The sequence below is a fragment of the Dendropsophus ebraccatus genome, chromosome 2 (assembly GCF_027789765.1).
Source record: "Dendropsophus ebraccatus isolate aDenEbr1 chromosome 2, aDenEbr1.pat, whole genome shotgun sequence".
Classification (NCBI taxonomy): Eukaryota; Metazoa; Chordata; class Amphibia; order Anura; family Hylidae; genus Dendropsophus; species Dendropsophus ebraccatus.
The window spans coordinates 152,577,501-152,590,906 of NC_091455.1; the positions used below are offsets into that span (position 1 = coordinate 152,577,501).

Below are 13,406 nucleotides of genomic sequence, written 5' to 3' on the forward strand. Positions count from 1 at the left end.
CATTAATATTTTTTATTTAACCCCTTGAAGACCCAAGACGGATCAAAATGACCCAGTGGACTGCAACAATTTTCATTTTTGCGTTTGCGTTTTTTCCTCCTCCCCTTCTAAGAGCTCTAGCACTTTCAGTTTTCTATCTACAGGGCCATGTAAGGGTTTGTTTTTTTCAGGAATAGGTGTACTTTGTAATTCACTCTACCATAACAAGTATGATGGAACCCCGAAATATTATTTCTGAAAATATAAATTGGTGAAATTGGAAAAAAGAATGCAATGATCTTATTTTATTAATTTATTAATATTTTTATTAATACCCTTTTTGTGTAGATCGGATGTTTTGATCACTTTATAAATTTTTTTTATATATAATGTAACAAAAAATCAAACGGGATGATGATTATATTTTAATAGATCAGACAATTACACACACTACGGTATATAAAATGTATATTTATTTATTTGTTTATTTGCTTCATCAGGTAGTGATGAGGAGGGGGCCCAGGGGTCCTTATATATCAGCTCTCGCTGCATTTAAGGGGTTAATGACAGGCTGCAGCGCGATCGGTGCAGCCTGTCATTAACGGTGAGGGCCTGGCTGCTGATTGCAGCCGGGCCCCCACCTGCTATGAAGCGCGCTCCACTGCAGTAGCTTATGACGTACTGGTACGTCATGTGTCGTCTGGTGACAGGTGGCCATGACGTACCAGTACGTCATGGGTCGTCTAGGGGTTTAAAGTGGGAAAGGGGGGATGATTTAAACTTTTGTTATAAGATGGGATTATTATTATATTATTATTTATTTTTTTATTTTTTTACACTGTAATTTTTCCAGCCATCATGTCCAGATTAGTGCCACCTTTCTTTAAACTTCTCTTTATTTGGAATAAGCCTTTGGGCCTGTTCACACTAAGCAAAGGTGGCGGAATTTCAAGCGGAGCCTCCACCACGGACGCCGTTTGAAATTCTGCCTGTTACATTGTTTTAATGGGATTTCTTGTGCGCCTCCTCTCTCTGCCTAAAGAATTGACATTTGGTCTTTGGTGTGGGAATTGAGAACAGGACGCACACCAAACAGCAGTTCTGGCAGAATGGTTTATTCCTGGTGAAGATTTAAACACTTCTAGCACTCACGGCTTCAAAATGATACATGATGCCTGGAAGTCTGTGATTCCACCGTGCAGCTTCGCACTAGTTTGTGTGAATCCCAGAACGTGGGAATAAGGCCTTACAGCTGAGGCAGGGGCTCTATGAGTAGACAGGAGCAGCCTGAGCTTGGCATTGCCCCACTCCAAAACCCTGCAGTACATCTTGCTCTCTTTGTTACTCAGACTGAGCCTGAAAACCAGCAATAAACAGCAAATTCATTGAAATTAAAACCCTTAAAGGATGAAAATTTATACAACTTTTTTTTTTTTTTTTTTTTTTTTGGGTAGTAAGAAAAAAAAAAAAAAACAGATTTGCTAGTGAGCACTCCTGCTATCAGATGAGCATACATTGTGTAAACAGTTAACATAGAGAATTTTTTGCCGAATGTTACTCCAGCCTAGGGCTCAGAGATATTGGCCTAAATCAATATCGCGGTTAATCGTACATGTAGCCGCGGTAACGATAATTGAACAATAATTCTGATACGCCCCTTTTTGTAAGCCACGCCCCTTTGAAGCCACACCCACTTGCCATGTCGAACTGCCAATATTTTGATTCAAAAAAGTGAAAAAAACAAAACAAAACAGCTCGGCAAAGACCTGGATGTGTATATACAGGTACACAGCCACTACAGGACGTGTATATACAGGTATACAGCTATTAACACATCACAGGACGTGTATATACAGGTATACAGCTATGTACACACTACAGGATGTGTATATACAGGTATACAGCTATGTACACACTACAGGATGTGTATATACATGTATACAGCCACTACAGGAAGTGTATACACAAGTATACAACTAAGTACACACTACAGGACATGTATACACAGGGGGTCACATGGGGTGGGGTGGATAGGTGTGTATGACTATACGGGGGAGGCAGATAGGGGTGTATTACTATACAGGGGGCACATACGGATAGGGGTGTATGACTACAGGGGGCATATAGGGATAGGGGTGTATGACTACAGGGGGCACATAGGGATATTAGGGATATGGGACTATAAAAGGGGCACATAGGGATAGGGGTGTGGGCATGGCGCGGAGTGGGCGGATGTGGGCACAGCGCACAGCATATGGGCCCCGCACACAGTACAGAGGCATAGTGCACAGTATATGGACATGGCACACAGTATATGCGCAGTACATGGCACACAGTATATGGGCACGGCACAGTATATGGGAACAGTACACAGTATATGGGCACAGCACACTGTATATGCACAGTATATGGGAACAGCACACACTATATGGGAACGGCCCACTATATGCACAGTATATGGACACGGCACACTGTATATGCACAGTATATGGGCATGGCTTACTGTATATGCACAGTATATGGGAACAGCACGCAGTATATGGGAACAGTACACAGTATATGGGCACAGCACACTGTATATGCACAGTATATGGGAACAGCACACACTATATGGGAACGGCCCACTATATGCACAGTATATGGACACGGCACACTGTATATGCACAGTATATGGGCATGGCTTACTGTATATGCACAGTATATGGGAACAGCACGCAGTATATGGGAACAGTACACAGTATATGGGCACAGCACACTGTATATGCACAGTATATGGGAACAGCACACACTATATGGGAACGGCCCACTATATGCACAGTATATGGACACGGCACACTGTATATGCACAGTATATGGGCATGGCTTACTGTATATGCACAGTATATGGGAACAGCACGCAGTATATGGGAACAGTACACAGTATATGGGCACGGCACACAGTATATGCACAGTATATGGGCAAGGCACACAGTATATGCACAGTATATGGGCGCGGCACACAGTATATGCACAGTATATGGGCGCGGCACACAGTATATGGGCATGGCACACTGTATATGCACAGTATGTGGGCACGGCACACAGTATATGCACAGTGTATGGGCGCGGCACACTGTATATGCACAGTATATGGGCACGGCACACTATATGGGAACAGCACATTATATGGGCATGGCACACAGTATATGGGAACAGCACAAAGTACATGGGCACGGCACACAGTATATAGGCATGGCACACTGTATATGCACAGTATGTGGGCATGGCACACTGTATATGCACAGTATATGGGCATGGCACACTGTATATGCACAGTATATGGGAACAGCACACACTATATGGGAACGGCCCACTATATGCACAGTATATGGACACGGCACACTGTATATGCACAGTATATGGGCATGGCTTACTGTGTATGCACAGTATATGGGAACAGCACGCAGTATATGGGAACAGTACACAGTATATGGGCACGGCACACAGTATATGCACAGTATATGGGCAAGGCACACAGTATATGCACAGTATATGGGCGCGGCACACAGTATATGCACAGTATATGGGCGCGGCACACAGTATATGGGCATGGCACACTGTATATGCACAGTATGTGGGCACGGCACACAGTATATGCACAGTGTATGGGCGCGGCACACTGTATATGCACAGTATATGGGCACGGCACACTATATGGGAACAGCACATTATATGGGCATGGCACACAGTATATGGGAACAGCACAAAGTACATGGGCACGGCACACAGTATATAGGCATGGCACACTGTATATGCACAGTATGTGGGCATGGCACACTGTATATGCACATTATATGGGCATGGCACACTGTATATGCACAGTATATGGACCAGCACAGTATATGGGCACGACACACAGTATATGTACAGTATATGGGCACGGCACACAGTATATGCACAGTATATGGGCACGGCACGCAGTATATGCACAGTATATGGGCACGGCACACAGTATATGCACAGCATATGGGCACAACCTACTATATATGCACAGTATATGGGAACAGCACACAGTATGTGGGCACGGCACACAGTATATGCACAGTATATGGGCATGGCACACTGTATATGCAGCACAGTATATAGGAACAGCACACTGTGTATGGGCACGGCACACTGTATATGCACAGTTATATGGGAACAGCACACTGTATATGGGCATGGCACACTGTATATGCACAGTTATATGGGAACAGCACACTGTATATGGGCATGGCACACTGTATATGCACAGTATATGGGAACAGCACACTGTATATGGACAAGGAACACTGTATATGCACAGTTATATGGGAACAGCACACTGTATATGGGCATGGCACACTGTATATGGACAGTTATATGGGAACAGCACACTGTATATGGACATGGCACACTGTATATGCACAGTATATGGGAACAGCACACTGTATATGGGCATGGCACACTGTATATGCACAGTTATATGGGAACAGCACACTGTATATGGGCACGGCACACTGTATATGCACAGCTATATGGGAACAGCACACTGTATATGGGCAAGGCACACTGTATATGTACAGTATGTGGGCACGGCACACAGTATGTGGGCATGGCACACTGTATATGCACAGTATATGGGCACGGCACACTGTATATGCACAGTATATGGAACAGCACAGTATATGGGCACGACACACAGTATATGCACAGTATATGGGCACGGCACACAGTATATGCCCAGTATATGGGCACGGAACACAGTATATGCGCACGGCACACAGTATTTGCACAGTATATGGGCACAGCACACGGTATATGCAAAGTATATGGGCACGGCACACAGTATATGGGCACGGCACACTATATATGCATAGTATATGGGAACAGCACACAGTATGTGGGCACGGTACGCAGTATATGCACAGTATGTGGGCACGACACAGTATATGGGCATGGCACACTGTATATGCACAGTATATGGGAACAGCACACTGTATATGGGCACGGCACACTGTATATGCACAGTTATATGGGAACAGCACACTGTATATGGACAAGGAACACTGTATATGCACAGTTATATGGGAACAGCACACAGAATATGGACAAGGCACACTGTATATGCACAGTTATATGGGAACAGCACACTGTATATGGGCACGGCACACTGTATATGCACAGTTATATGGAACAGCACACTGTATATGGGCAAGGCACACTGTATTTGCACAGTTATATGGGAACAGCACACAGAATATGGAAACAGCACAGTATTTGGGCACTTACAGCACCTGCAGACACCAGAGGCAGGCAGAGGACACACAGCAACTCCAGCAAGTGGGCACAACGTAGGAGATGATTATCTGCAAGGGCTGGCAGCCGCTTCCTTCCTCCAGGCTCCGGAGCAGCTGCAGCAACTTCTTCCTGCGGGGTAGGGACAGCTCTGGGTCACAGAACCTGTGCACATCCACAGGAAGTAGCTGCTGCATCTGTGACAGGTACAGAGGATAGTACAGGTTCCGCTGCTCCAGCGTGTCCCAATGCACCTCGGGCAACACAGGGGCTGCAAGAGCCACAAGTACCAGGGCCGGAGGGGCACTGTTATCGGACAGGCCGGATGCGGGGCGATTGTAATTGCCGTACAGATTACTAATTGAAGTCTATGGCATCCGTGTTTTGTACGAACACCACATCCATGACATCCGCAAAACACACAGCTGAAATTTATGCAAACTAGTACTATTAACTTTTTACAGAAACGGAAACAGATGCATTTATACGGACCATTAAGTAAAAATAGCGGAAGGCTCTGCGCCTGTACTTTGTTTTCTTAAAAAAAAAATGAAAGGTGGAATCTGATTGGTTGCTAGGGGCAACTAAGACAATTCTACTTTACACCATGTTTGATAACTCACCCCCTTTTCTTCTCCACTTATGTGTTTAGCAATCTCTTTTATATGCAGGACATGTGTGTACATGTGCACAAAAGCAATGTTGAGTTTCTTATTTACACAGCAAACAAGATACACGTATACATAGAAAACAATCCACAGCTTACATTAGCAAATCAGAATGAATACTACATGCTGTCTTCATTTGTTAAAGCTGCATGATGTGTACAAAATGATTGATATACATGGATAGTAAAACTAAAAGAATCACAATATCAAACGTGTTAGGCACTTAAATATGAATGTCACTACTTGTCACTATATTTGTATTCACGGTTTCCATTTGAAAATATTTGATGCTTAAATGTCAATCTTACCTAACATTGTCATGTCTTTGAATATAAATCTTATGGAAAATTCTCTCAGGCGGCTTCAGAAAATCTTCTTTCATTTCCATAGCAACATTTCTAGGTAAAAGACTCATTAAAAGACGCTCCTAAAGAAAACATATATGAAACAAATTTTTAATATTTCTAAGGGTTTCAATGAAACAAAACATACTTCTGAGACCACAGTGTTTACAACTTGGAATTTAGTCCTTTCTCTACCCATCACATGGAGCAATGCGGTATGATAGCAGACACATCTTATAGGTATGAGTAGTACTGTTCTTCGAGTTCTTGGAGAAAAAGCCCACCCCTGTAGGGCATGTTGACATCAAATCCAAATCGGCCCAGCCCTGCACACCAAACTGCTTGTCCTATTGACTTAAAGCGACTCTGTACCCACTGTGCACCCCCCAAACTACTTATACCTTTGTGTAGCTGAAGTAAAATCCTTTCTTGTGGTCTCTTTACAAACACTGGTGGTGCTTTCCTCAGGCTGAAAATTAAACTTTTATTTGGGTCTAACCCTGTCAAAGAGGCATAGCCTAGAGCACTCGTGCCTTAAGCCAGCACCGCCTATGTTTGGTTTCTCTCCACGTCCCCCTGCCTCACGATCGGCCCCCTGTCCGACCGCACAGTGTAAGCTGACACTGCAGTTGTCCCCCATGGTAGTGATGTGTCTGGCCCTACACCACCTTTCCTGTGCCTGTCGCCCCTCCCCCCCCCCCACATACCATAGTGACACCCTCTGTCTGGATCCGATTTTCCTCCTCTCCGCACATACGATCCAGCATAGGTGCGGTGACGCGACCAGCCTTCTCCTTCTAGCCTAGTGCAACACCACATAGGCGGCCTAGGGCACGAGCGCTCTTTGACGTGGCTAGACCCCCAAAAAAGTTAACTTTTCGGCCTCAGGAAAGCACCACCAGAAAGTTATACAGATTTTTAAATTACTTCTATTAAAAAATCTCAACCCTCAAATCACAAAATCTCAGAAACTGTCTGGAACAGTAGCAAATCCCTATAGAAATCCTGTCCTGCTTTGGACAGTTCCTGAAACGGACAGAGGTGGCAGCAGAGAACACCATATCAAACTGGGAAGAAAACATACCTTCCTGCAGGACATACGGCAACTGATAACTACTTGACGGACTAAGATAATTTAATAGAAGTAATTTTGTATGTATATGGTAACTTTGTGACACTAGTTGATTTCAATTTCTTTTGTGCCGGAGTACCCCTTTAACCCTCTTTGTTTCACTATAGCACAGAAATCACTGAATTACTGGAGACACTTCACTATGATGCCCCTAAATTAGAGGACTGCATAAAAGTTGTGAAGTTAGTGGTATGAACCCCTCCACTTCCTTACACCACCAAGAAGGTTTTAATTAGTTTGATTTTTATTTTTTATTTTATTTCATGTTGTCTAAACTTGCAGGTAAGCGTAAGGTGCATATTATTTTCTCAAAAATACATTTTCCATTGGCACAGGGAAGGAGACATGTACAGTGGTACCTCTGTTCTCAAAGTCCGGCAATTTTTTTTTATTAAAGTATTGTATTGCCCTCCAAAAGTTATACAAATAACCAATATACACTTATTACGGGAAATGCACATAAAGCACTTTTTTTCCTGCACAAGGCTTCATTTCCCTCAGTGTCCCCCGCCATCATCCTCTCCAGCATCCACAGCCTGCACAGCTCTGGGAGTCGGGTCGTGACATCACCATTTTATCCAGGAAGTAAAGCCTTGATGCAGTAGTAAGTGCAGGGAAAAAAGTACTTTATGTGCATTTCCCATAATAAGTGTATATTGGGCACTGCAATACTTTAATAAAATGTTTGCCGGACTTCTCCTTTAATTGGTTCCGGAAGGCAGTTTGAGAACCGAGCAATGTTTTCCTATAGTAAATAATGTAAATGTGTTTAATTGATTCCAGTACCCACCAATAATTACATACAATACTCATTTACTACATTTAAAAGCTCCCAGTTTAATCCCTGCAGTACAGTACAGAACAGCACTATACTGTACAGTACATTTTAAAGAAATGTTCAACAAAACCAACAGTTATATACAGTAGTCACCAACTCCTCACTCATCCTTTACTGCATAATGCACCCCCCCCACCCCAGCACTGAAAAAATGGGAGATAGTCATACACTGAATGTACTACTACTGTACTGTATATGCCCTCCAGCAGTCTTGTACAGTACTGTATTGTATGTGAGGCCTCACCAGTGCAATTTTTAATTTTCTTGAAAATCGTAAATTCGATTTTCAAAGAAAAGAAAAAAAAGTGTCCTCCAGCCTGCAGGGGGAGCAGTGGCGCCCCGGGCAAGCTGCTCCTCCTGCAGGTCAGAGTAGGACCACACAAGGCCGCCTGCCCCCGGCCTACCTATATACACGATCGCGCCCGGAGGTCCGCCGCCAGCCCGCACTCTGAGGTCTGGCGCCCGCAACCAGCCCGCACCCGGAGGTCTGCCGCCCGCCCCGAGCCCGCACCCAGAGGTCTGCCGCCCGCCCCGAGCCCGCACCTGGAGGTCTGAAGCCCGGCCCCAGCCCGCACCTGGAGGTCTGCCCTCAGCCCGCACTCGGAGGTCTGCCTGCACCTGGAGGCCCATCATGACCCCATTGATACAGGCTGCCACGTATAAAGGAGGGGGACTACAGGTCCCAGCATGACCCCACTACACAGCTAGGTATACAGAGGGGGACTACAGTTTCCAGCTGGTCCCATGCAGTGAGCGTCACGGCAGCCCGCACCCGGAGGTCCGCCCCCAATACTACTCTAATACTACCCCAATACTGCCTTACTACTACCCCAATACTGCTCTACTACTTTTACTACTACCCCAATACTACTCTACTACTTCTACTACTACCATAATACTACTCCTAATACTGCTCTACTACCCTAATACTGCTCTACTACTATTTCAATACTACTCTACTACTACTCCCCCAATAATGCTCTACTACTACCCCAATACTGCTCTACTACTACTCCCCCAATAATGCTCTACTACTACCCTAATACTGCTCTACTACCTCAATACTACTCCTAATACTGCTCTACTACTACCGCTATACTGCTCTACTACCCCAAATACTACTCCTAATACTGCTATACTACTACTACTACCCCCAATACTGCTCTACTACTACCCATATACTGCTCTACTACTCCAATACTGCTCTACTACTACCCCAATACTACTCCTAAAACTGCTCTATTACTACCCGTAATACTGCTCTACTACTACCTCTATACTGCTCTACTACTACCCCCAATACTGCTCCACTACTACCCCTATACTGCTCTACTACTACTACCCCAATAATACTCCTAATACTGCTCTACTACTACCCCTATACTACTCCACTACCCCCAATACTGCTCTACTACTACTACCCCAATACTACCCCTATACTGCTCTACTACTACTACCAATACTGCTCTACTACCCCCAACACTGCTCTACTACTACCCCTTTACTGCTCTACTACTAACCCCAATACTACTCTACTACTACCCCCAATACTGCTCCCAGTACCATTGCTACTATTACCCCCACTTCTGATACTACTACTACTACTGGCAAAACGGCTACTCCCCTTATCTACTACTACACCGCTTATCTTCTATGCTTCTACTGTTACTACACCCCTTATCCACTATGCCTCTACTACTACACCCATCATAATTAGCAAAAAATAAATAAATAAATCGAGCTTTAAATCGAGAATCGAGGGGAAAAAAAGATTTAGATTTTATTTTTGTCCATATCGCCCAGCCCTAACTCAGAGTATCTCTAAGGGTATACAACGGCAATCTAGTATACTGACATATAAATGCACATACTAGCAAAGGTCCTAACTGGCTTTGATAGCCCAAACTATTGACTATGTTCAGCTAATTTTCTGCACATATAGGTATATTTTCTGAGATTCAAACTCACAGCAGACCATGCTACTGAGCCCCTGAAAATACATGTGTAATTGCTGGAAATGTCCTAAATGAAGTCCTGCCTGTACTCACAAGCCAGTAGGGATGTGGACATTGCCCCGCCCAGGAAACACAGAGGACCCTTACAACTATATAATGGTAGAGATGGTGGCCTTTATACTAAGTGAAGGCATAGAGGGGACTGAAGTACTATTTGAGGGTACTGAGTACTATTTCTGATGAACCGGATAGATAGAGAAGAAAAGTAAAACTGGGCAAGGAGAGGAGTCAGTGCTGTTCTGGATCACTGAGCCTCCATAAAACTATGTATTCTGATCATCCACAAGACATCCAGTGTACAATATACCAAGGACCCCCCCCCCCCCCCTTGCTGCAAGCGCAACCCCAGCATCTGACTGGGCCACCGGAGGATCCGGTAGGCCCCGGCCCCCCATGCAGGTGGCACACTCACTTTTGGGCGGCAGGGCCCCTCAGCAGTGACAGTGCTGCCCCTATTAATGCTGTCACCTGACTGTGCCCTCACTTACCCTGTCTGGTAACAGCATAAGTGTTCAGGCCCCTGCCCCCAAACCTCTCTTGGATGGTGTCGGAGGCCCCAGTGGCGTAATGGGGCCCCTACTTGCCGCCGCTCTGCTTCCCCCTCTGCATCCCGTTCTTTCAATCCTCTTGTGACTGCAAGCAGTGTTTGGCTTGCGGCCACAAGAGGTAGTCTGGCCCCTGGCTGCTGCTCAGCTCACTGGGGGGTGTACCCAGGATTCACGGCCAGAGCATCCATAAGGGGGATAATATGGGGGGGTTGGCATCTATAAGGGGGATAATATGGGGGGCGGCATCTATAAGGGGGATAATATGGGGGGTTGACAGCTATAAGGGTTATAATATAGGGGGCATCTATAAGGTGGATAATACGGGGGGGTTATAAGCGGGATATTATGGGGGGAGCATCTATGAGGGTGATAATACAGGGGGCACCTAAAAAGGGGATAATGCAGGGGGAGCATCTACAAGGGGGATAATACGGGGGGCATCTATAAGGGGGATAATACAGGGGGGCATCTATAAAGGTGGATAATTCAGGAGATCATCTATAAGGGGGATAATACAAGAGCCATCTATAAGGGGGAAACACAGAGGGGGCCATCTATAAGGGGGACTGTATACTATAGGGCAGTGGTGTCAAACTCAAATACATAAAGGGCCAAAATTAAAAAGTTGGACAAAGTCGCGGGCCAACCTTGATAATTTTTGAAACACAATAGCCACCATCCTGGCACTGTCAGACCAGCATGCGGCATTTCTGGCACTATCAGTGGTGTGCGTCTCCCAGCACTGTGCACTATGATAAATGACATGATATATTGCTATGCCATGATTAAACTTCAACCCATGTAATAGCCAACCCCCCAAATATTGCCCCATGTAGTAGCCAACCCAACCAAAATCGCCCCACATATTAGCCAGCCCTCCCAATAGTGCCCAAATAGTAACCAGCCCCCAATAGTCTCATATAGTAGCCAGCCCTCCCCATAGTCTCTTTTATAGTAGCCAGCCCTCCTCAATAGTCTCATATAGTAGTCAGCCCTCCCCAATAGTCTCTTATATAGTAGCCAGCCCTCCCCCATAGTCTCTTATATAGTAGCCAGCCCTCCCCAGTAGTCTCATATAGTGGCCAGTCCTCCCCCTAGTCTCTTATATTGTAGTCATGGTGGGCCAGATGTAATTCAAACTCTAAATTACCTGGCAGGCCAAAAATAATGACACCACAGGCCAGATTTGGCCCGCGGGCCAGAGTTTGGCATAACTGCTATAGGGGATGCACAGAGGGTGTCATCTACTATAGGGGACTACACAGAGGGGGGCTCTCTAGGAGATGCACATGGGGCAATCTATATGAAAGACTGAACAAGGGACCATCTATAAGGAGGCTATGCAGAGGGGGGGCATATACTATAAGGGGATGACATAGAGTCAGACTACCGACTAAATGAGGGCGTAAAGGGGACAATACAGATGTGCAGTTTGTAAAGAGATGAGGATGGTGAGGAGTGAGAAACCTAATATGTCTGTCTGGCAGATTCTGTGGATTTGTGGCTCTCAGAAGTTCTCATAATAGCCCTGTGCAGATGGAGAAGATGATTAAAACGACTCTGATCATAGAAGATGTCCCCTGTGAGTCACTTGCTATAACTGCACTGTAATGTGTATGGTGTATAGAGCCTGTGTAGAGTTGTGTCCACCTTTACACCTCTGTATATGACTGTATGAGATAATAGTGATCTTTGTACAGTGGATCTTATTCAGTAGCAGCGGTGGTGTTAGTCAGTATGTGGTGGCGTTAGTATGTGGTGGCATTAGTCAGTATGTGGTGGTAATATTTGTAAATATAATCTGGTACTGTGTTTTATTGGTTTTAGTATACTGGATTTGATAAGTAACAATATGGTGGTCATGGTAGTGGTTGTGGTGTTGCTGTAACATGTCCCCCTTGTATAATGGTATTATTGGTCAGCATACAGGATTTGGTCAGTAACAGTATGGTGGTAATATGTATGGTGATAATATTTTCTTCCTATATACTGGTATTATCTGGTTATGCTGGGAGTTGTAGTACAGTAAAGAATCCTCTGATAACTGCCGCTGTAGACAGATGTATTGCTGGACCTTCATGGCTAATGGTTGTGACCCACAGATTGCAGCCACCAGGAGCCTCTGCACACAGTGATTTATTAAAGTGTTGTCCGCTCAGAAACCAACTCCCAGCATACCCTGAGAGCTGTATAAATGTACGATGTTCTGAGAGTTTTCGTTTGACTGAAAATGTTGTTCATAAGGGATTTGTCACAGATACAAATAAATCCAGGAAAGGACTGGGTCAGCATGTCGTTTCTTACTGGTTGTATATTGGTGGGCCCCAAGGATCATTTCCTCTGGTGGGCCCCATGTACCCCAGTCCGACGCTGTGCAACCCAATTAATGACAGTCCGCGACCCTCAGGATATGGTGGCCCCCAGCATCAGTTCCACTGATTGGCCCCTGGTACCATTCCCCAGTCACACATTAGGGCTCACTAACCGTGCAGTACAGCACAGAGTTCGTGCCAGCCTGAGAATCCTCTGACAGGCAAGACAGCTGTGCTGTGCTGCAGGGCCCTTCCCTGGAATGCAGTACACATGT

The 13,406-nt window shown here is 45.2% G+C and overlaps 1 protein-coding gene across 1 annotated transcript in view; it reads right to left on the minus strand.

The window, feature by feature from the left end:
• The window catches only part of ADCY1 (adenylate cyclase 1), a 240,049-nt gene that overhangs the window by 165,612 nt on the left and 61,031 nt on the right, over window positions 1–13,406 (minus strand). Inside the window, exon 3 of the mRNA XM_069959698.1 lies at window positions 6,251–6,369. Coding sequence (XP_069815799.1) covers window positions 6,251–6,369 — 119 coding nt within the window. The remainder of the gene's footprint in view (window positions 1–6,250; window positions 6,370–13,406) is intronic.